This window comes from Mesoplodon mirus (genome assembly GCF_964341445.2).
Source record: "Mesoplodon mirus genome assembly, chromosome: 6".
Taxonomy (NCBI): Eukaryota; Metazoa; Chordata; class Mammalia; order Artiodactyla; family Ziphiidae; genus Mesoplodon; species Mesoplodon mirus.
Genome location: NC_138982.1, coordinates 38,174,417 through 38,200,759, shown reverse-complemented (window position 1 = coordinate 38,200,759; position 26,343 = coordinate 38,174,417). Strand labels below are relative to the sequence as shown.

The window sequence follows — 26,343 nt, the reverse complement described above, 5'->3', positions numbered from 1 at the left end:
TTGGAGAGTCAGCACTGACTTGGAAAGTTAGAAGAGTGTTTTCAGAAGGAAGAGATGGTCAGAATGGTTAAATGCAGCAGATAGGTCAATAAGATGTGAAATTTAAAGAATCCATTGGATTTGCCAATTGGGACATTCGTGACCCTTGCCAGCGCACTGGGAGGGGCAGATTTCAGTGGGTTAGGTGGCAATACAAGGTGGTGAATGAGTTGTGAAAGTAACCAAATAAAGAATAAAGCTTAGAGAATAAAGCTTATTGAAACCCTCCACCTCCATTTGTAGAAAAGACAGTATAAGATCAGGGATATGTTCCAGTATACTAGGGCCACTTTCATTAGGAAAATTGTACTTGGCATTGTAAAAGTCCCAGCATGAAAGGATTTTTATCAGTCTATGGATTCCCTAGAGAAAGGAACCTGACCTGTCACACCTGTTGTGTTTTGTTTTGTTTTGTAAGTTCACATAGGAGGGAGCTGTGTGCTCTTGTCTGCATTTAATGCCTTCCTGGTCTGCCAGGAGAAATGGACTTGATTTGGACTTTAATGGGAACCACAGTACTGTACATCAATATGTATTTATAGCCTCCAATTCCATCTCTGATAAAGGCTTTATGATTCTTTAGCTTACAGAAAGGTGGGCACAGCATCTTCTCATAAATGCATATGTGAGTAAGAACTCAAAACACCGTGGCCTTGAGAAGTCACTTCTCTCTGAACCTCAGCTTCCATATCCATGATATGACGTCCCTCCCAGCTCCATCATGCGATTTAAGAATGAAACACGGTTAGTCCAAAATATCCAGTGTGTATTCTGAAATTAGCAGATTTGGCAAATCCTGCCTCAACCACTTTTCAACATTTTCAAACCAAGCTAGGAAGAGCCTGGCCTTGACCGGGAGGGGGCAGGGTTGGGGTGAGGTGTTTCAGGATTTCATTAATGGTTTTCATACCCTCCGTGTTTTTCTGAAGATGTATTTTATAGAAAAATACTAAACATAAAAGTCACAGATGATTCTGAAATATCTAATGACCTCTAAAATCTTTAAAGGTAAAATGACAGGGTTGTAATAACCCTTTATTCAAGAAAGAAATGCTAAACACTCAAAAAGCTAGGACTGTTATCTAACCTAGTACATAGAAAGCAGCTTTAATTTGAACTCTCAGATCCATCCAGTGCAGGACTGTCAATAAGATTTGTGGGGATAGGAAGGTCCCATAGCAACCCCATGTTTTGCCATTATCATTCAGGAAAAACCTGGGAGAACCAGCAAATGCTGTAAGCTAGGAGACAGAACCATACCTGTCAGCATGCCTTCATCTACCACACAGCTTCCATCTATCAGAATGGCATCACACGGCATTTGCACTTTGTTCCCCGTCAAAATTAACAGATCTCCAGGTACCAGGAAGCGTGATTCCAGCTCCTGGACTCCAGCTGAAAGTGTGAGGAGACAGAGTTGAGTCAGGTTTTTTCCCACAAAAACACAATCTGACATCTACCTAAATTGGAAATCAATGAAAAAGCAACCAGGGCATATATAAAAAAGAAGCCATTCCTCAACATTGATTTGAAATCTGCAAACTATAAGAAAAAAAAGTAATACATTATATTACATAAAATAAAAACCTTTGTGTGGCAAAAAAAAAACAAATAGGCAGAGAAAAAACTAATGACAAATTCAGAGAACATGTTTGAAACTTACATTACAGACAAAAGATTAATATTCCTAATAAACAAAGAGTTTGAGAAAAAAGAGATTATAGCAAATGACTATAGCAAAATTGCTGGAGATGTTAACATATAGTTCACACACACACACACACACTACAAGTAACAGGTGTTAAACATTTGAAAAGATATTCATTCTTACTCATAATAAGAAAATTGAAAAATCTGTCCTTCCTTTCTGCCTTCTGTCCTTTCTAGTCTTCCTTTACTTCTTATCTTCCTTATTCATTCCAAAAGCCCAAAGCTATAGGGGGTTAAGCAAGACAGACATCCATGCAGGGGGCTGGGTGAATTGGGGATGGGGGTGGCAGCACCCACCACATGGTGGAGCCTAAAATGGATGAATGGGTGCTTACATGGCCTGGTGCAGAGTTTCAGAGCCCAAGGAGGGAGACAAGGACCCCCATGGTGGCAGTGGCCTGGTGTGAGATATTGGAGTCCAAGCAGTGTGAGAAAGGCAGGATTGATACAATAACTAGATATAATGAGGCTAATGAGAGCCAGGTTTCTCACTGAAGAAAGGAAGTTACAAATAGAAACAGAAATAAAACCAGAATGAACTCTGTGATATTGGACTAGAATTAGAGACAAGAGTGTAAACTGATGGTTTTCAATAGAGAAATAATATAGATGTGAATGTGTATGTATAAAAGAATACATGCAAATGTGTTTGCTTGTCTTTTTAAATATGTACATGCTCTAATTCTGTTCTCTGAGAGGGCTGAGAGCAGTGAAAACCCACTAATGATGTTCACACCTAGTGCCCAAATTTTGGTGTCTAGATTTCATTTCCCTTCAAAAAAGAACTAAGGTTCTTTCAAGAAATGGCTGATTACAACGTTGAGCCAAGAAAAGTACAAATAATATAAGGTAGAATGTTCTGCTATGCCACTAAGTAGGGAAGTGCTCAGAGAGCAATGGGGTCAGATCAAGAAGATATCAAAGCCAACTTACAGAGCTCCCACTGCCTAAATCTGTAATAATTTGAGCATCAAAGTAATGAATAATAATAATGAACAATAACCCATCAAATAAAACAGGAGTTCATTAGTCCTTAATGACATAAGTAAATGAATAAATAAGTGAGGAGAAAAGATAGCTTTTTCTTATAGTAAATTGACAATTAATTATCATAGAAGGAAAGAAAATTAGAAAATCACCATTTGGCCATTATCAAAGCAATAATTAATCTGGCCAAGAAACATCAATGGATACTAAAACTAGTGGGTGAAAATTTGATGAGGGTTGTTTATTTATAAAGTCTCAAAGTATATGTCAACAAAATAACTATTAATTAGAAAGAGAAAAACATAACTGTACAATAGAGAAACCTGACAGACACCATTTAATTAAGTAGTCCAAGTTAACATCACCAGTAATAGGACAAGTTTAAATTATGTACCACCTAAGAGAACATGGCATCACTTTTGTAATATTCCAGCCAAAATTGCATAAGCTGAATTTAACTGTAAGGGAATATCAGGCAAATCCATGTTGAGGGGCATTCTACAAAATAACCAAAGTGGGAAGAGTCAAGGTCGTGAAAGTCAAGGAAAGATTAAAGAGATATGGCAAACAACAGTATTCGGTGATCTTGGGTCCTTTCTTATAAAGAACATTATTAAGGCAATTACAAAATTGGAATGGAACTGAGCATTCTTTGGGACTAATATCAATATTAACTGTCTGATATTAATGTTTGAATTGTTGTTACATAGAAGAATGCTTCTATCTTTGAGAAATATACACTAAAGCATGTGGGAGTCATGGAGCCACTTATTTTCAAATGGTTCAAGAAAAAAGTTATTTGATCTACTCTTGTGGCTTTTCTGTATGTTGTAAATTATTTCATAGGGAAAAAGAAAAGAAAGAAAAAAAACAGAGAGAACCATACATGAAATAGCATTGCTCACCTATCTGATTAGAAAAATCTAAAAGTTTGTCAGTATATTCTGTTGACAAGCTTATGAGGAAACAGGTACTTTCACACATTTCTGGTACGAATGAAAACTTGTACCTTGTCTATGGAAAGAAATTTGGCAATATCTCTCCATCCAAAATACATATGCATTTATTATTTAACTCAGCAATTTTACTTCTCAAAATCTATGTCAAAGATAGACTGGAAAAATGTGGAAAGATAAATGCACAAGGCTTTTTATTACAGCATTATTTGTTATAATAAAAGGCTGGGAAAGAATCCTTCAATAGAGAACTTACTGAATAAACAATGGCTCCTCCGTACAAGAGAGTATTACGCAGCTGAAGTATGAATGAAGAATATCTATATATACTGCTCTGAAGGGGTCCCTGGGAAACATCATTAAGTATGTAGCATACACACCAGGAAATATAAGTTAAATGTGTAGGATACACCCCTGCAATCTAAAAAGCAGCAGTATATGTATATATCCCATTCTATATATATACTATGTCACTATGAATATTATCTATAATTTGTATTTTTGAATGTAAAATTTTTTTAAATGATTACTATTGAGAGTATGAGTACACAGGTACAGAAAGGAAGGTTAGGAAATTGACTCCCCTGAATGTCTTTTGTTTTGTGGATTTAACTTTCAAATCATATAGAGATTTTATATAGTAACTACACAAACTAACACAAAAATAAATTTGAAAAGCTAACATTAAACTCTAAAACAGAATAAATGAGGTGAACCTATCGAGTTGTTGGCATAACTATACAGAGAAGAATTATTTTGAGTGACTTTAAAACATATATTTTCAAGTATAATTTGTACCTTCCTCATGGTGTATCACAAACAGGAGAAAAAAAGAACTCCAAAAAAATTCTTAAATTGTTTTTAGGAATCATATTGTTGCTGGGTGTGTTGGTTTGTTACTCTGAGATTACTATGTGTAATGGGATAAAGCAAGTGAGTAATTTGTTGCTGTAATTGAGAATCAGGACTTTTGGTATGGAGAAAGGAGAACTGGAAGGACAATCAACAAAGTTAAGTTAAAAACCCTCAGTTCTGGGCTTCCCTGGTGGCGCGGTGGTTGAGAGTCTTCCTGCCGATTCAGGGGACTCGGGTTCGTGCCCCAGTTAGGGAGGATCCCACATGCCGCGGAGCGGCTGGGCCCGTGAGCCATGGCCGCTGAGCCTGCGCGTCCGGAGCCTGTGCTCCGCGGTGGGAGGGGCCACGACGGTGGGGGGCCCGCGTGCCTCAGGGGAAAAAAAAAACCCATTAGTTCTAAACTTAATCTGGAAATGTCAGTATGAGCTCATAATTTACATTTATCTTTAGAATATTATTTTCTAGGTATGTCTTCTGAAAAGGCCTGGAAACAATGACTAACACCACAAAAATGAGCATTCTTAATACTCTGACTGAGGTCTCTAAGTACCATATGTAAGAGGTCTTTGGAAAAATGGATGTGTCCAGGTTTGGAGCAGGAATTGTCCAAGATGAACTTGGAATAGCTTATCATACCAGAAATCAATACAATTTTCAAAGATTACTGGGGTCATGTCAAATGAATTCAAGAGTCAACATGAAAAGGTTCTGAAAGGCCAAAGACGGGCATCTTGAACAACAAGAATAAAAACTGCAGCGGATGAAAATATACCAACCATGTTAAAATTATACATCTATAATGACACTAAAAATTTTTTAAAGCCTTTGGAAAATGCTAAAAGATCAACCCATTATTTTGAAAGCTGGTACATAAGGAGAAATAGTCAGGTATTTATCCTGAAACAAACTGAATCTCAGGGTAATGAAATGGTTGAAGAAGCGTGTCTCTCTTTATGGAAATATTCCACTTAATGTATGAAGACGGAATATATTTTAAACTCAATGAGATAATAAATCTGGGTCATGAAGATTTATGTCTGTTAAAATCACAAGAAAAAGGGCCTCCCTGGTGGCGCAGTGGTTGAGAGTCCGCCTGCCGATGCAGGGGATACGGGTTCGTGCCCCGGTCTGGGAGGATCCCATATGCCGCGGGGCGGCTGGGCCCGTGAGCCATGGCCGCTGGGCCTGCGCATCCGGAGCCTGTGCTCCGCAACGGGGGAGGCCACAACAGTGAGAGGCCCGCATACCGCAAAAAAAAAGAAGAAAAAAAAAAAAAAAAAAAAAAATCACAAGAAAAAGACAAATATTATGTACCTCCTATTAGAAATACACAATACCAACTATGAAGTACTCTTGTCAAAAACTCAAGCCTCAGATCTAACCAGCAATTTATAGGAAGTACAAGGAGTAGAAAATCATGTTAAATTATTCCATGAGTATGCAATCAATACACTCAAAACCGTGGAAACCACAGGATGAGCCACTTACTTTCTTCAACAAAAAATTTTCAAGGAAAAAAATAGGATGTGGAGGAGGGAAAGTGTGAATTAAAATAAACTTGAAACTTAACCAATTGCAGTATATGGACTTTATTTGGATCCTGATTTGAAAATATATATTATATATCATAAATATATATTATATATTGTATATCATATATATCATAAGTATATATATACACACTTGTGATTCAATTGGTGGAAATTTGAATACTACCTGTAGAACTGATGATTTTTTAAATTATGTTTTTGTTTTTTTAACACCATTTCAGAAATCTCTCTTGTTCCTCCTACTTCACTGCCCTCACTCTTATGTTTTTTTAAAGCTGTGATAAAGGAATTAAAAAAGAGTCTTTATATTTTGACCTATACTGAAATGTTTTCAAATGAAATTATATGATATCTGAAATAGTTTAAAAATAATCCAGGGTGAAGGAGGAAGTAGAACTGATGAAAATGCATTCAGTGACTTGATAATAATTGAGTCTGTGTGATAGGTACATAGGGTTTCATTATTGTATTCTCTCCACTATTATATGTAAAATGTTTCATCATAAAAAGTTACATTTTTATGTAACTTTACATTTCAGGACATTTTTAAAAGGTAAAAATTCACTTCTAGCAAAGATATAGCAAAAAGGAGCAAATTTATCTTCCCACAGGAAACAACCAAAAGTCATACAAAATATATGAAACAATGGTTTTAGACACTAAATATAAGCAACAAAAGAAATGGGAAACAAATGAAGATGCCCTACAGCTTACTGCCTTTAGAGGGTTTCCAGGCCTCTATGAAGGAGGCGGAACCCAGACAAAGTCCAGAAGACTCTTAGTTTGGAACAGAGATAAAAGTCTATGGAGATTAAGACATCTTGAGTTCACAGAACAGAGTACTGGAGAGAAAGTAATTGCCCAGAGGGAGAGCCCCAAAGGCCCACAGAGGTCCCCTTTTAGTATTCAACAGACTAGTAATCAGCACATGCATATGAGGGAACTACTAGCAAATGAACAATGGGACATTTACATTTAAAATATCATTTAAATAGCATCAAAATATGAAATATTTAAAAATAAATCTGAGGAAGAGTGAAAAACTGTACAATAAAAACTACAAAACACTGCTGAGAGAAATCAAAGACAAATAAATGCAGATACACCATGTCTGCAGTTCACAAGACCCAAATTTGTTAACATGTCAGTTTTCCACAAATTGATCTATAGATTCAACACAATCCCAATCAAAATCTCAGCATGTTCTTTTGGTAGAAATTGACAGGCTGATTCTAAAAGTCATATGGAAATGCAAAGAGCCCAATATTGCCGAAATAATTTTGAAAGAGAACAAAGCAGGATGACTAACATTATTCTAGTTCAAGACTTATTATAAAGCCACATTATGTGGCGTTGATATAAAGACAGGCAAATAGAACAGTAGAATAGGATGAATAGGGTAAGGAGTCCAGAAATAGATTCAACCATGTACAGGAAACTGATTTTTGGCAAAGGTGCAAAGACAATTTAGTGGAGAAAGGACAGTCTTTTCAACATATGGTATTGGGACATTTGGATATCTGCTTGTGAAAAATGAACTTCAATCCAAAAAGAAAAAAAAAACTTCAAAATACAACAGAGACGAAAATGTAAAACTTAAAACTATAACACCTCTAGAAGACAACGTAGAAAATCTTGATGACCTTGGATTAAGCAAAGATGTCTTAGATATGACAAAAAACATGATCCACAAAAGAAAAACCTGATAAACTAGACTTTAACAAAAGTAAAAACATCGGCCCTTTTAAAGACACTATGAAGGGAATGAAAAGATAAGTTACACACTAGGATAAAATATTTGCAAATCATATTGGAAAAAGGACCTGTATCCAGAATGCAGAAAGAACACTCAAAATTTAATAATAAGCAAACAGTCTAATAAGGAAAAGATTTAAACAGATACTTCACCAAAGAAGATATACAAGTAGCAAAGAAGCACTTGAAAAGATGCTCAATACCATTAGTCATCAGGAAAATGCAAATTAAAACAACAATGAGATACTACGCGTCAGCTATTAAAATGGTTAAAATTAAAAAGATTGACCATACCAAGCAGTGGCAAGAATGTGGAGCAACTGGAACTCTTACACACTGCTGGTGGGAATGTAAAATAGCACAACCACTTTGGAAAACAGTTTGGCAGTTTCTTTAAAAGTTAAATATTTACTTATCATATGATCCAGCCATTCCACAGTTAGGTATTTTCCCTAGAAAATAGGAAATGAAAGTGTATGTCCGTAGAAAGACTTGAACCCAAATGTTCAAGTGGCATTATTTGTAATAGCCCCTAACTGGAAATAACCCAAATTTCCATCAACAAATGAATGAATGAACAAACTGTTCTATCTGTACAATGGAATTCACTCAGAAATAAAAAGAAATAAACTATGGATGTTCTTAACAAATTGGATGAACTTCAAAATTATTATGAACTTCAATCCCCAAAAAATTAACCCAAAATATACTGTAAAAGACAAAAAATGCATACTATACAATACCATTTATAAAATATTCTAAACATACAAAGTGGTTGCCTGAGGATGGGGATGAAATTGTGAGAAATTGAAAGGGAAGATTACAAACAGGCACAAGGCAACTTTTAGGGGGGATGGACCGTCAGCTTTATTATGGTGATAGTTTCATAAGTAGGTACACATGTCAAAACCTATCAAATTGTACACTTTAATTCAGTTTACTGTATGTCAGTTTTACCTCAATATTTTTTTAAAAGGTGAAAAAAATCTCCACTTCCCCACCCCTTTAAGTAAATGTACAGGAAAAGATACATATGAAGATGAGAGTAGTAGGAACAATCAGAAATACAAATTTAAATCCTTTTCTCATTTCATATGGACAACACACAGATCTAAAATGAAGTGACTTACCTTTTTTCTCACATACAGAGACTGTAATGCTATTATGTGATTCAACTAAATGGTGGAGCTTTACAGATTGCTGAAAAAGAAGAACAGAAAATTTAAAAAAGCCTTTTCTATTTGAGGATAGGTCCCAGATATTATTCAGTTAAGTGTTAGCCTTCTTTAAAGATGGAGCCAACTGAATGTACTGTTTAAAAACAAGACTGAGTAGCCTCCTACTCAACCAAAAAAGCATCCAACTTGTGGTGCTTTTCAGCCAGTGATAAGAAGTATGTGTTGTTTAATAGAAAGGAAGTTCCCAGCTCTGTCCACTCAAAAGAACTCTGATCATTCAAGATTTATGTTTATACCTAAATAGTTTCAAGAACCAAGCATTATTTCAGTTTTGGGTTATCCCACATCAGAGTTCCTAATCTAACTTCATAAGGAGTTTGATTGTTCCTGTTATTCCCTCATAGTATTTGCTGTTTTAATATGTGAAATATATGGGACATTGAGAGTGAATAAATAAGAGGAGACAAAAATAATAATACAATTATATTTGATTTCACATTTATTAAGAAATTATTGTGTGAAAGACCTTTTACATGGTCCTGGGGTTTACAAATTCCCAATCATTTAGTGTTTTCATTTTTTCATTATGATTTTGTCATTTAAGATTCTCCCTTAATCTCCTAGCTTCAAATCATTTACAAATCTGATTAATATGTCCTAAGAATGATTAACAGAATCATATAAGGTGAAAGAGTGTTCTGCTATTAACTTATTCTTTTATTCATTCATACATTCACTCATGCATTCACTCAACATTTATTGAACAACCTTTATACTGAGAGGTTGGGGTGGAATGGTCAACAAAACAGATCTGATTCTTAGCATCAGGAATTCACAAACAACTGGGTAAATACATTTAATCAAATAATCTCACATAAATATATCACTACAATCAACAATAAAATGAAAACAATAAGGTGTTTTTGGAACATATATAGCTAATGAACCAATAGAAATCTTCCCTGAAGAAGTGACATTGAATCAAATAGGTTGTTGAATCTATGTGTCTCAACTCAAAAGAGATATTTGGACTTAAAATACATATATAAATTTGAAAGTCATTAGCATGTGCCTTTAGAAGTCATTAGTATATGCAGTATAAGAATAATGAAGACTCAATGTATTCTCATGGAAAGACCATCAAGACAGTATTATTAATAATAATAGTAAAGCTAGGTAGGAAATAGTGTAATTATGCTCCCTCTTACATAAGAAAGGAAAACAAAATATATGTATATTCCAAAAAAATTTTTGGAAGAATGCCCAAGAAACTAAAAAGTGGTTGCATAAGTGGAAGGGTGGAGGAAGAGGGAGCTTTTATGTGGTGAACATTTTCATATTGTTTTGATATGAGACACCCATTTTTTAAAAAGCCAGGTAGAGGAGGATGAACTATAAAAAGAGAATGGAAGAGCAGCTAGAGAGGTGGAGAGTGTGTTGTCACTGAAGCCAAAGGGAAAGCTCGGGAGCAGTTAACAGTGTCAAATGCAACTGAGAGGTTTAGTGAAATCCATGCAGTGGAAGAAAAATATACACTGTGGGAGGGGAGTCATGAAATCAGCAAGCAAAAGACCAACCACTCAATAAAACTTAATGAGGGACATGAATACGGTTCACAGTAAAAAAATACAAATAGCTTAAAACATGAGCAAGTGCTCAACTCACAATGGGAAACATGCTATTATAGTTATGAAATTCTATTTTCACTTATATTGGCAAAAATAAGGAAAATAAACACTCATGTACTCTTGGGAGAAGTGTATATTGGCATTACTTGTTTAAGAGACATTTGACAATGTCTAGTAAAAAATATATTTAGCTTATGATTAAGCAATTTCAAATATAGAAAATTTATATCTCTTTATCAATACAGATATGTTATACACACATTTACATGTAATATAAATTATATATACTTGTGATTTATACATATTTGCAAACACATATATGTGGATGTATGAAAAGATATATATGCAAATATCCTCAATGCAGCATTATTTTAATAGCAAAAGACTAGAAACAGCCTAAATATCCATCAATATAAGACTGGTTTTAAAATTATGGTACATTTAGAGAAAATATATTTGTGCAGATACAGAAAGATATTTAAGTACTTTAGGTGAAAAATGCAAGTGCATAGCATTGTATATAATAGTACACTTCCATTTGTATAAAACAAATTAACGCATATGTGTTTAACAGTGCTAAAAGTATATAGAACATCTGGTCCCAGTGGATGCCTCTCAAAAGGAGACCCAGACACTGAAAGAACTAAGGTGAGAGGAGTATTTACTTCTCATTTACACTATTTTGCTCTTGTGAATTTTTTTTATTATGTCCATATATTACTCCTTCTATTAAGAAAAAAGACTAGCTAGTTTTAAAAAGTACTGTTTTTTTTAATTTTAAAACTATCTATGAGCCTTAGGATTATAGTGGTGACCTTAGCAAGAGCTGTTTGAATGGAGTCATAAGAGAGGAAGCCAGCTCCATATAGATGAGAAATGAGAGGGAGATGAGTAAATGAAGAGAGATGCATAATGAGCTTGAGAAGTTCTGCCGTCAAAGGGAGAAAAGAGGTAGAGTAGTAGCTGAAGTTTGAAGCATGGTCAAAAGAAGGGATTTTTTTCATTTGTTTCTGTTTTGTTTTGTTTTGTTTTGTTTTTAAGTTGGGAGAAGCTTGAGCATGTTTAAATGCTGATGGGAAGGCTCTTAGTGAGAGGGAATGAGAAAAAGAGTCATTCACTGACCCCATAAGCATGCTGAGAAGGTGGAAAGGATGCTATCAAAAGCACAAGCAGAGGGCACCTCCTCCTCTGTAATGAGAGATCAGGTCAGGAGGGAGGTGGAGACAAAAGTCATCTGGCAGTAGAAGGGTGTGGAACTGAGCAAATTCCTATCTTATGATTTCTGTCTTTGTGGGAAGAAAAAAAGCAATGAGATAGATTATCAGCTGAATTAGAGGAAAAGTGGGATGTGGGCAGTTAGGCATCTCAGTAACTTGAAGGAAGATTTGGTTTGAGAACTTAATTCTAGAGAATGGGAGAGCACATTGACCAGAGACATATAGAAAGCTTGTGCAGATGAGGTTGGTATTCATGGATTTATAGCACAATCAACCAACGTGTACCATGTGATTTTCTTCCTGGCAGCACCTAGATCCCCTTGTGTAGGCATAAAGAAAGCCAAGAGTTGGACTGGGGTTTTGACTAATGATTACCAACCAAACATAAAAGACAAAGATATTAAACACTCCTTATTAAATATTAAAGACTCCTCCACCTTCACCCCTTTTCCACCATCTTCAAGACCCATCAGTAGTCTCTACACATATTTTTCACTTATTCACAATTCATAAGTATTTGCATTTTCTTCTCAATAATCAGCCTTAGTAAGCTAAAGAGAGGGAAAAAATAACTTGAAAGGTTAGGGATTGGGATGGGAAGGAAAGGAAAGAACTAGAATTTGTTGAGCATCAGCTATTGTGCTAGATATTTACAAATGTGGTCTCATTTGTTATGGAGTGGGCAATGACTATTTTCCGATTATACACTTTTCAAACAAAATTTCAACAAAGTCACAACTCTTTCTTTCTCAGACCATACGACTGGTGGAAAAACTCACCTCTCTGAGATCATATACAGTCAAAGCGATGGAAATGATTGACATGATTACGATAGCAAAAGCATACTCCTTATAGTCTTCGCTAAACCACAGACAGACACTGAAGAGCTGAAATATGTAAAATGGATTTAAAACCTGTTGGCAGCATAAAAACAGGAAGACAAGGGAGATATTTAGGTTTTACACTTAGCTATTCATTGACTTGTTTGTTATCATAATCTTCTCCATGACAAATCGTCCCATCCAATATTCTTATTCTTATTATATTTATGCAGCAATTACCATGTGCCAGATACTGCACTAAGCAACTTTACCTGAATTTACTCATTTAATTCCCATAATTATCTTATTATCCAGAAGTTATTAGTTATCTCCATTGTAAAGATGAAGAAACTGGGCTTTATATCTTGAGAAACTTGCCCAAGGTCACAGAGCCACAACTGTTACAGACCAGGACTTGAACCCAGGCAATCTGGCCCCAGTGCCCTTACTTTTAATCACCGCTGCACCTTATAATTTACAAAGTATTGTCTCATGTATCACCATGTTGACCATCACAACAGTTGTGTAAGGAGTAGATATTATCATGTCCAGTTTACATTGAGTGGCCTTTGGAACCTGACCTACTGGTCAGGTTTACAAAGTTAAAATGCTTTCTAGTTGTTCTTCTCTATGACACAGTATTGCCATATCTGAAGCCATTGAAGTACTTTAGATTAGTGTATGAGTTGAAGACTAAATTTTCTCATAAATAGAGAGCCAAGCCGAAAGGAATAATCTAGATAATTGAGCATCTAGAACACTATGGGAGAAGGCAGAGATTAACTCCAACAGTTGTAAAAACTGCCTGGGATAAAAAACATTTTGTGCCCTTACTCAAATTCCCTCTAGTTGATTTCCATCTTTCTAAAATAGGAACAGTTATCTTTGCCTCTGGTTAGGGAACAAGCACACAGAAACTTTTCTTATCAGTTTCTTCTGCTCTGTTTCATGACTTAAAACTTGCTAGAAATATTGAGAAAGTAGCTGGAGTTTAGTAAGTCTTTTTTAAGTCAAGGAGGAGTGAAGGTACCATGCAGGAGAGGACCCAGAGTACAGCTGTAAGGTTGTAGTATCATAATAATCATGGTAAAATGAAAAATGAGCCTAGTGATAGAGTCAAACAGAAAAAAATCAATGTAGTAAATTATGGTCAAATCTTTCTTTCCCGGGGGCTTCCCTGGTGGCACAGTGGTTGGGAGTCTACCTGCTAATGCAGGGGACACGGGTTCGAGCCCTGGTCTGGGAGGATCCCACATGCCGCGGAGCAGCTGGGTCCGTGAGCCAAAACTACTGAGCCTGCGCGTCTGGAGCCTGTGCTCCGCAACAAGAGAGGCCACGACAGTGAGAGGCCTGCGCGTCACGATGAAGAGTGGTCCCCGCTTGCCACAACTAGAGAAAGCCCTCACACAGAAACGAAAACCCAACACAGCCCAAAATAAATAAATAAATTAAAAAAAAAAAATCTTTCTTTCCCTCCCACACACACATTGAAATCAGCAGAACTAATAAGGCTGAACAGATGTTTTCTTCCTACAGTTTTGGATGCTAAGGCAATTGTATATGTTGCCCATAAGAAAGGGATTGAGTTGTTTAAGTTTAAATTATTATTTTAGTTTCACAAAGATGAGACGGGATAAAAAGTATAGGATTAAGAAAGAAAGAAAGAAAAGAAACCCTGTGTTCACCAAGTCATTAAAGGATAAATAGACACATAAGCATCATATCTTATGCTGTAACAGGAAATGTGTGTGCAAAAATGGACCACAAGAAACAACAGAGATATGAATACGCTTTGCATTCTTTTAAAATAGCCCAAATTACAGTTACTATTAACAAGTAGCATTCTTGATCATTTGACTAGAATCTAACCTTTTTATTTTCTAGCCAGCACTAAGAGAAAATACTGATTACCTCCTTGATGAGCAGTTTCCAGATGGGTGTGATTTCAACATCGATAGTATTTGGCCCACATATTAACCTCCTATAGGGAGAGATCACAGCTTACTCAGTTACTAATAATAAAAATGAAACTCATTTCTTACCTATTCAAAAAAAAAGACTATTCCATGTTCACTTTCTTACTTGTGGGATCCAAATATGCCTCCCTTATTACATAACATCATCATCTTTCTCAAAATAACTGGAGAGGGGGAGGGTTTTCAGGTGCAAAACCAATAAGCATGACCATTTATTGAATTAAATATTTCCCTGATGGTAATTTGGGAATTTAATTTTAGTCATTGTTCCATTCAAGTAGTTTCAGGATTAGCACTCTCTCGAGTCTGTCTCTCCCCAACTCTTGGCTCCATGGATGTGAGACGGAGGGCTCATTACAGGGGAACAGTTTTACTGATAAGGAATACTGGGCCTACATTTCCTCCTCCTATTCAGTTCTGGGAAGCTGCAGAATTTGTTTTAATGTGAGTGAAAATATGTGGAACTCTCAAAAATAGCTCCACAGTTATACCGCCCTTTAATTGAAAACTCAGAGATGTGTTTCTTTGATTACACAGAGCAATGACACTCTATGAGTTATTTTGCTGTTGGGAATGCTAAACACTTTCTCTGTGCCTTCTATGTAGATGCTCAGACCAAAGAGCTTAACAGAATGTAAATACTACAACGGTGCTTCTCAAACTTTAATGTTCATATAGACAGCCTTGTGGTCTTGCGAATGGGAAGATTCTTATTCAGTAAGAATGAGATGTGACCTGAGATTCTGCATTTCTAACAAGCACCCAGATCATGCTGATGCTGCACTCTGAGTCCATTCAAAGTACCACCAAAGCTCCACCCCAAAATGGGGTGGAGGGGAATGCAGTAATCATAGAAACTTAGAACTAACAAGGTGTTTATAGAGTTCTCCTCCCCTTTTTAACAGTTAGGAAACTGAAGCCCAAAAAGGAGAAGCCATTTGCTCAAAGCCACACAGTGAATTAGTGACAGACTCTTGGCATTCAACCTAATACCCTTCCCAAACCTTGCTCCTCTGCCCAGTAGCTTATTTAGAATTGTGGAGCTACAAGTCTTGCATGATATTCTTCTGCTGCTCTACAATTATTATTTAACTATGCTGTCATAGTATAATACATATTTCCTGATCACAGTTAAAATTGGTTCAACCTTATTATTATAGTAACCTTACATTATGCAGAGTAGAAAGATAACTAAGCCTATAGTCAGAGATGCACTTCTTCCTCTATCACTTCCAACTGTGTGACCTAGTTCAGGCCACTAAACCTCTCTGAGTCTCAGATTTCTCATCTGTTATACTGAGATGATGAGGATGTCTGTTCAACCTCCCCCACGAGGTTGCTCTGATGAAGTGAGATAATGCATATAAAAGCATTTAATTTAATAATACTAAATAGAGCATTACAACATATTCTGATGTTGACCAGTTAAGATAACCGTTTCCTGGGCTCTCTTTTTCACTAACTGGTGACAGTCGTTCTGAGCTGGTGTAGATAAAAATATACGTGGTACCTAATCTCTTGTTCTTCTGTTGTTAGACCTGATCCAAACTTTACATGTATCTTGGCAGAACTGAGCCAGTCTTCCAAAGAGCTAAAATAATAACAATGAGAAAGACATACTGAGCAAAATATTTTTGAAATAATATTTTTCTTTTCAGATGCAATTGCTCAAACAACTTACCCAATTTTCTGGAACTGTCCTTCCAAGTTGTTCCAAACATATCTTATTTTCTGCACTTTTATGCATCTCACCTGCAAAAGAAAAGTACTAAGAAATCTCCAGTTTGAGGATCAGTAAATACATAGCAGTTCAGTGACTAAAGAAACATTCGTGGAAGCAAAGATAGAGCCCTAGTATACTTATTTAAGATTTATCCTTTCCTAATGAATCCTATCCTTGGCTACTACACAAATGGCATTCTTTATTAGAAGTCATCATTCAAGCAACGTGTATCATGGGCCTACTACACGGATAAGTATATAAGTAAAACTCAGCCTCTGCATTCCACTACTTGATAACCAAACAAGGGAAGAAAATATGTTATGAAAGGGAAAACTATACCATACAGTCAAATTATGCATGTGTCAAAGAAATGAAAACATAATAAAGTAAAAATTATAGTATTGAAATGCTGTAGAAATACAGAGAGGGTAGATGACAGAAGGTATCATGGAGAAGAATCTGAGCTGCATCCTTAAAGGATTGGAAGAATTTTGCTCAGGTGAGAAGGGAAGAAGGCATTTCAAAGAGATTATACACAATTTAGTTGTGGTTGGGGGGTAAGTGATTGGAGCCTATTTGACACCAGAATGGAGAATGAGGCTGGAAGGATAAATAAAGACCAAATGATGCATCCTTAAATGCTAGCATGAGTATTTAGAACTTTTCTTTTGTAAGCAATGGATTTGCAAAGTAACCTATGGAAGAGACACTGAAGACACAGTCTAAAAGATTAGACTGGCAGCAGGTTCTAGAAGACAGTGAGATGGCTATTGCAAGAAAACGAACTCTAGGAAGCAAACATCTGAGGGTGTTGACAATGGAAAGAAAGGTTAATGCTTATGATGTAATGCCGTCTTGTTTTTGATTTCTTTAAGCAACTTTACATATAAATCTGAATTTCCATTAACAGGTGACCTAATTAAGAGCAAAGAGAAATGGTAAGACTGTCATATTATTATGGAGCAATGGTTATAACCTCATTTTGCCCATTGGAATCAACTGGGGAGTTTTAAAGCATACTGATGACTGGGTCCCACTCCCAGAGAGATTCCAATTTCCTTTGTCTGGGGTACAGCCTGGGCATAAATAGTTTTAAACTTCCTCAGGTAATTCTAATGTGCAGCCAAAGTTGAGAAACAGTGTCCAAGACTTCCTTCTATAGCTACTCTTATCATTGTGTCCTTGAGAAATTCAATGAAATTCCTCTGCACCTCAATTTTCCCATGAATAAATTAAAGCAATTGGCCAGATCATTTCTAAGTTCCACTGCAACTCGTCTGAATATGTTCTATAACTATGAGTATTATAGTCAGTATAAACATTAGATAAAATCTAAAACTTGGAAGAGTATATAGTTGGTACATAACAAGTGCTCAACACATTTTTTATTAAATAAATAAATGAGTGCTTTTCACCACCACATGTCAACTAGAAATAGAATTATTTTTCTTTTTTATAAATTGAAGTATAGTTAATTTACAATGTTGTGTTAATTTCTGCTGTACAGCAAATTGATTCAATTATACTGTATATACTTTCTTTTTAATATTCTTTTCCATTATGATTTATCACAGGATATTGAATTTAGTTCCCTGTACTATACCATAGGACCTTGTTGTTTATCCATTCTATATATGCCAGTTTGCATCTGCTAACCCCAAACTCTGACTCCATCCCTGCCCACTTGGCAACCACAATAGAAATAGAGTTTAAATCCCTAAGCTCCAAGACCTGGGTTACTTCAAATGACTTTAAACCTTGTCCAATAAATATATGTATGTAAACTTACTGTGGTAGTCATTTCATGATGTATGTAAATCAAATCATTATACTGTACACCTTAAACTTATACAGTGCTCAGTGCTGTGTGCCAATTATATCTCAATAAAACTAGAAGAAAAAAATATATGTTTATGTGTGCACCCATACACACATTCATAGTTACCAAGTGAGCGTATTAAATACTGTATTTTTTATTTTACAGAATGGATTTATTTCAATGTGTTGGTTGCAAAATAATATTAAAAAAAATAAATCCTATCTTCCAATTGACTTTCAGTATAAAATTGGAGGGAATTGCCACTGGGAACAATTCTTCCTTCACAAGCTACAAGTTAAGGTGAGGAAACATGACCAGCCTGGGGTGTGTTAGCTGTCATGGCCCATCTTGGAGTCTCGAGTTTTTGCCTCACATTTTCCTTTCCTTTCCAGTAGTCTCTACAATTTTACAAACAGAGCTAGACTGTGATCACAGCTACTGTTTACTGAGTACTTGGGGGGTGGGGTTCTTGTCTTTTTGATCATCCTGTGGTAGGACAGATATTATCTTCATTTCCACTTTGCCGCTTAAGTTCATTTTTTTTTTTTTTTTTTTTTTCTTTTTGCGGTATGCGGGCCTCTCACTGTTGTGGCCTCTCCCGTTGCGGAGCACAGGCTCCGGATGCGCAGGCCCAGCGGCCATGGCTCACGGGCCCAGCCGCTCCGCGGCATATGGGATCCTCCCAGACCGGGGCACGAACCCGTATCCCCTGCATCGGCAGGCGGACTCTCAACCACTGCGCCACCAGGGAGGCCCTTAAGTTCATTTTGATTAAGTAACTTGCCCAAGACCACATCTGTTAAGAAACAGGCCTGGGATTTCCCTGCTGGTGCAGTGGTTAAGAATCTGCCTCCCAATGCAGGGGACACAGGTTTGAGCCCTGGTCCAGAAAGATCCCGTGTGCCGCGGAGCAACTAAGCCCATGCCCCACTACTACTGAGCCTGTGTGCTGCAACTACTGAAGCCCGCAAACCTACAGCCCGTGCTCCACAACAAGAGAAGCTCCTACAATAAGAAGCCCACTCACCAAAACGAAGAGTAACCCCTGCTCGCCTCAACTAGAGAAAGCACACGTGCAGCAACGAACACCCAACACAGCCAAAAAATTAAATAAATAAATAAAGAAAAGAAACAGGGCTGGAAACTGAACTTGAGCCCCTCTAGCCCCCAAGTCTAGTCTCTGAAGGATCTATTAGTCAAGCTAGTCTCAGAAGACAGTCTGAAAATCCCATAACTTCCAGTATTCAAATTGTGTAAAGTGAGGGTTGCTTACTTTATTAATTCTATAAGTTCAAAAATTCAAGTTAGAAAAAATGTAAAAGACAAACGATGGTAGAATGTGAGACCCCTGTTCAGTTAGAGAACCTAGATCAATAGGCTGTGAGAAAGTTATATAACATAATAGATACAAAACAGCAGATGAAGGCAGCAATAATGAGGAATAAAGAGGTTACTGATAAGTTTTATGTCAGGCCAGAAAATGGAAAATCCCATTATCTCCTGACAATTTCTGAAGCTATTCATCACAGAGTGAGAAGAATGACTCCATCATAGGCCTTTTAAATATCTTTGAGATTCCCCAAGCAGGAAACATCTCTGCCTGGAGTTTCTCAGCTTCCTTCATCACGTTCAGAGGCTCTGAAAGCTGATAAGAGGATGTTAAGCATAATATTTGCAAAGGGTGAAGTCTATTTGCCCATTGTCTGGAACTTCAGACCAGGAAACAGTAATTAGGAAATCAGGGATCAGCTGTGGGGTGATTTTCATCTTTCCGCTCAGAACCAGAAATTGTTCCAATCCTCAGGCATCCCACTCTTCATTTCTTGCTGGAACAAGTTGTAAGAGCATCCTGTTTAATAGGCTAAGCCATGGGTTTCACTTTTGCATGTAATCCTACAAAATAGCCCTTGGAGTCTCCTCTTAGCCTACATTTGCTGCAGTCTCCAAACTCCCCCTACGTGGTCCTGAACGGTTATCATTTTGATATTGTGTTATTGCTGTCATTGTCATCCTTGTTGCTGTGGCTAAGTCTATGACATATCTTCCAATTTTAATAAAAGTTTCAGTCCTTTATATGAATATAGCTCATTACCACTCACAAATCACCTTATTCTTCTTCTTTTCATTTTAGTTTCATGACAGCCCTGAGAAACAGGAAGAGAAGGCGTTACTACTCTTATTTTATAAATAAGAAACTCAAGGCCCAGGGAGGCAGTAACCAACCAAACTCCCTATGCTGTATGCTGGTAAACAAAGATATCAAGCCTGGATGCCAGAACTTTCCATTTCAAGACCTCTGCCCTTTCCTCACATTTTGTTTATTTGAACATTTCTCCATTTGTCTGTCCACTTATTTGTTTGATGCAATTAAAGATGGTGGAGGTCAATAATATTCTGAGGCCATGTCCATAGGCTGATTTGGGTTGTCTATCCTCAGGTGAATGGCCATCTAAAAAAATTAAGCAGTCTGTTAGTTGGGTGCTTCATCTCTTTAGATTTTGTTTATTTTGGCAGTTAAGACAACTGGGTGATAACAACTGACAGAAGAGAAACTGCTCAGCAATTAACTTTTATTATTTTAAAAAATTGACCTTGAGCTCATAAAACCAATTTAAACAGCTGTCTACACATATATAGATTGAAGAGAAAGCAGTCTGTGTTATAAAATATGTTTTTAATATAAATGTTAACTAGTCATAATCCAAGTAATACTAATTTAATATGATGGGAAAGGAGTAAACCAAATACATTTGAATGATAATATCATTTTACAAACATAAACTACCTAGAATATTTGGGAGGGTGCTTACCTTTACCATAAGACAAGCCCTTTTGCATAGATTATAATATAGGGCATGATGTTACTAACAGTTAATATGCACTGAGCATCTACTATATACCTGCCACCATAGTGATCTTTGTATTTCTTAATTTACTGAATTTTATCAATTAATATTAGAGGTAGGCAATATCATCATTTTATACATGAGAAAATTGAGGCTCAGCAGAGTTTAGTAACTGACCCAAGGCTGCACAGTTTTGAGGGATGAAGCTGAGATTTGAATTGAGCTCTGTCTGGCTCCAAAATCCATGTTCTTTATAATGTCCTATACTGTCAGTTAAAGATTGGCACAGTGGAGGATCAATCAAAGAAGAAGATATAACAATTACAAATATATATTCACCCAACATAGGAGCCCCTCAATACATAAGGAAAAGGCTAACAGCTATAAAAGAGGAAATTGACAGTAACACAAAAATAGTGGGGGACTTCAACACTTCACTTACACCAATGGACAGATAATCCAGACAGAAAATTAATAAGGAAACAAAACTTTTAAATGACACAATAGACCAGATAGATTTCATTGATATTTACAGGACATTCCATCCAAAAACAGCAGATTATACTTCCTTCTCAAGTGCACACGGAACATTCTCCAGGATAGATCACATCTTGGGTCACAAATCAAGCCTCGGTAAATTTAAGAAAATTGAAATCATATCAAGCATTTTTTCTGACCACAATGCTATGAGATTAGAAATAGATTACAGGGAAAAAAATGTAAAAAACACAAACACATGGAGGCTAAACAATATGGTACTAAATAACGAGATCACTGAAGAAATCAAAGAGGAAATCAAACAATACCTAGAGAAAAGTGACAATGAAAACATGACAATCCAAAACCTATGGGATGCAGCAAACAGTTCTAACAGGGAAGTTTATAGCAATACAATCCTACCTCAAGAAACAAGAAAAATCTCAAATAAACAATCCAACCTTACACCTAAAGGAACTAAAGAAAGAAGAACAAAACCCAATTTACTAAAAGGAAAGAAATCATAAAGATGAGAGCAGAAATAAATGAAATAGAAACAAAGAAAACAATAGCAAAGATCAATAAAACTAAAAGCTGGTTCTTTGCAAAGATAAAAAAAATTGATAAATCTTTAGCCAGACTCATCAAGAAAAAGAGGGAGAGGACTCAAATCAATAAAATTAGAAATGAAAAAGGAGAAGTTACAATGGACACTTCAGAAATACAACACATCATAAGAGACTACTACAAGCAAATTTATGCCAATAAAATGGACAACCTGGAAGAAATGGACAAATTCTTAGAGAGGTATAAGCTTCCAAGACTGAACTTAGAAGAAATAGAAAATATGAACAGACCAATCACAAGTAATGAAATTGAAACTGTGATTAAAAATCTTCCACCAAACAAAAGTCCAGGACCAGATGGCTCCACAGTTGAATTCTATCAAACATTTAGAGAAGAGCTAAAACCCATCCTTCTCAAAATTCTTCCAAAAAATTGCAGAGGAAGGAACACTCCCAAACTTATTCTACGTAGTCACCACCACCTAGATACCAAAACCAGACAAAGATAATACAAAAAAGAAAATTACAGACCAGTATCACTGATGAATATAGATGCAAAAATCCTCAACAAAATACTAGCAAATAGATGCAACAACAATTTAAAAGGGATCATATACCATGATCAACGGGATTTATCCCAGGGATGCAAGGATTCTTCAAAATATGCAAATCAATCAACGTGATACACCATATTAACAAATTGAAGAATAAAAACCATATGATCATCTCAGTAGATGCAGAAAAATCTTTTGACAAAATTCAACATCCATTTATGATAAAAACTCTCCAGAAAGTAGTCATAGAGGGAACCTGCCTCAACATAATAAAGGCCATATACAACAAACCCACAGCAAACATCATTCTCAGTCGTGAAAAACTGAAAGCATTTACTCTAAGATCAAGAACAAGACAAGGATGTCCATTCTCACCGCTATTATTCACATAGTTTTGGAAGTCCTAGCCATGGCAATCAGAGAAGAAAAAGAAATAAAAGGAATATAAATGGAAAAGAAGAAGTAAAACTGTCACTGTTCACAGAGGACATGATACTATACTTACAGAATCCTAAAGATGCCACCAGAAAACTACTAGAGCTACTCAATGAATTTGGTAAAGTTGCAGGATACAAAATTAAAGCACAGAAATCTCTTGCATTTCTATACACTAGCAATGAATGATCAGAAAGAGAAATTAAGGAAACAATCCCATTCACCACTGCCACATAAAGAATAAAATACCTGGGAATAAACCTACCTAAGGAGGTAAAAACCCGTACTCAGAAAACTATAAGACAATGATGAAAGAAATCAAAGATGACAGAAACAGATGGAGAGATATACCATGTTCTTGGATTGAAAGAATCAATATTGTGAAAATGACTATACTACCCAAAGCAATCTACAGATTCTATGCAATCCCTATCAAATTACCAATGACATTTTTATAGAACTAGAACAAAACATCTTAAAATTTATACAGAGACACAAAAGACCCCAAATAGCCAAAGCAATCTTAAGGGAAAAAAACAGAACTGGAGGAATCAGATTCCCTGACTTCAGACTATACTACAAAGCTACAGTAAGCAAGACAATATGGTACTGGCACAAAACCGAAATATAGATCAATGGAACAGGACAGAAAGCCCAGAGATAGACCCATGCATATATGGTCAACTAATCTATGATAAAGGAGGCAAGGATATACAATAGAGAAAAGACATTCTCTTCAATAAGTGGTGCCGGGAAAACTGGACAGCTACATGTAAAAGAATGAAATTAGAACACTCCCTAACACCATACACAAAAATAAACTCAAAATGGATTAAAGACCTAAATGTAAGGCCAGACACTATAAAACTCTTACAGGAAAACATAAGAAGAACACTCTTTGACATAAATCACAGCAAGATTTTTTTTTTTTTTTTTTTTTTTTTTTTTTTTTTTTTTTTTGCAGTACACGGGTCTCTCACTGTTGTGGCCTCTCCCGTTGAGGAGCACAGGCTCCGGATGCACAGGCTCAACGGCCATGGCTCACGGGTCCAGCCGCTCCGTGGCATGTGGGATCTTCCCGGACCAGGGCACAAACCCATGTCCCCTGCATCAGCAGGCGGACTCTCAACCACTGAGCCACCAGGGAAGCCCAGCAAGATCTTTTTTGACCCCCCTCCTAGAGTAATGGAAACAAAAACAAAAATAAACAAATTGGACCTAATGAAATTTAAAAGCTTTTGCACAACAAAGGAAACTATAAACAAGACAAAAAGACAACCCTCAGAAAGGGAGAAAATATTTGCAAATTAATTAATGGACAAAGGATTAATCTCCAAAATATATAAACAGTTCATGCAACTCAATATTAAAAAAACAAACAACCCTATCAAAAAATGGGCAGAAGATCTAAACAGACATCTCTCCAAAGAAGACATACAGATGGCCAAGAGGCACATGAAAAGCTGCTCATCATCACTGGTTATTAGAGAAATGCAAATCAAAACTACAATGAGGTATCACCTCACACCAGTTAGAGTGGGCATCATCAGAAAATCTACAAACAACAAATGCTGGAGAGGCTATAGAGAAAAGGGAACCCTCTTGCACTGTTGGTAGGAATGAAAATTGATACAGCTACTATGGAGAACAGTATGGAGGTTCCTTAAAAAACTAAAAATAGAATTACCATATGGCCCAGCAATCCCACTACTGGGCATATACCCAGAGAAAACCATAATTCAAAAAGACACATGCACCCCAATGTTCATTGCAGCACTATTTACAATAGCCAGGTCATGGAAGCAACCTAAATGCCCATCGACAGAATGGATAAAGAAGAAGTGGTACATATATACAGTGGAATATTACTCAACCATATAAAGGAATGAAATTGGGTCATTTGTAGAGATGTGGATGGATCTAGAGACTGTCATACAGAGTGAAGTAAGTCAGAAAGAGAAAAACAAATACTGTATATTAATGCATATATGTGGAATCCAGAAAAATGGTACAGATGAACCAATTTGCAAGGCAGAAATAGAGACACAGATATAGAGAACAAATGTATGGACACCAAGGGGGGAAAGTTGGGGGGGGATGAATTGGGAGATTGGGATTGACATATATACACTAATATGTATAAAATAGATAACTAATAAGAACCTGCTATATAAAAAATAAATAAATTAAATTAAATTAAAATTTAAAAAAGAGCTTACAAGTAGAAAAAAAGAAGATTGGCACAGTGGAGGATCTGAATTTAATCTTTTTGTATTGAAGTATAGTAGCTGTACAATATTATATAATTACAGCTGTACAATATAGTGATTCACAATTTTTAAAGGTTATATTCTATTTATTGTTATTCTAAAGTTTTGGCTATATATAAATTTAATCTTGCACTTGGAGGGAAAAATGATTAAATTTCTTTAGCACCTGCAGGAGCCATAAGTGTACTTACCTTTAAGTCTGGCTTTCTTATGGCTCTATTTATGATATATTCCTCATCTGTGATGAGAGGGTGATCAGGAATGAGCTGAAATGCACTGTTCAATGCTGACAGGCAGATCCACACTACCTTTTTCCAAGAGTAAGTTTGGAATTCATCCTGAGGAAATAAACACCAAAACCCCCGTGAAGTTAAGAGAGGTCATCAGTCTAAAATTCAACCTGAAAAACATTATTTTAATATAATTCTGTATGTTTACAGAGTTAAACATTCTTGACAAAGTCCTATGCCTTTGAAATCTGGTAGATCTAGAGCCTTGAGGGGAAAAGCCTTGCCATCACTTACTGAGGAATCAGGATGTGAATACTGGCCCACACAACAACACTCAAGAGTCATGAGGCAGATGTTCAGGTAAGAGCTAGTTTTCCCTATTACCCTCCAACTATGGGGCTACGGCCAGATACAAATTTCACAGGGGAAAAAAAAAACAAGCAAGCATTCCAAAGTGTTTCTGTAGGTCTCAAGGTTTAGGAGGCCAGGTCAACAGAACCATACCCATGTTTTGAGGCTTAACAATTCCACCTCTTCCAGAACAACCTCTTTAACACCCTCTTGGGTTGGCGGTGTGTGGTTTGGGGGACTGTCACTAGACTAATTCTAAAAGATTGTCACTGTCCTTCTCTTGTGCTCCCAATTACCTTCTGCCTTGCATTCTCTTAGTTCTTCTAGACTATCTTGAAGGTAAGGACCATGTTTTACTGTCCCTTATATCCCATCCACGTGGGGAATTTTTATCTGCTCA

General features: G+C 36.3%; 1 protein-coding gene across 1 annotated transcript in view; it reads right to left on the bottom strand.

Annotated features, from left to right (window-relative positions):
- Nucleotides 1–26,343, bottom strand: part of ATP13A4 (ATPase 13A4) — a 146,119-nt gene that overhangs the window by 58,958 nt on the left and 60,818 nt on the right. The window contains exons 3-9 of the mRNA XM_082624218.1: nt 25,554–25,700; nt 16,354–16,424; nt 16,183–16,263; nt 14,608–14,677; nt 12,655–12,789; nt 8,983–9,052; nt 1,300–1,434 (exon numbers count right to left, since the gene is read on the bottom strand). Coding sequence (XP_082480344.1) covers nt 1,300–1,434; nt 8,983–9,052; nt 12,655–12,789; nt 14,608–14,677; nt 16,183–16,263; nt 16,354–16,424; nt 25,554–25,700 — 709 coding nt within the window. The remainder of the gene's footprint in view (nt 1–1,299; nt 1,435–8,982; nt 9,053–12,654; nt 12,790–14,607; nt 14,678–16,182; nt 16,264–16,353; nt 16,425–25,553; nt 25,701–26,343) is intronic.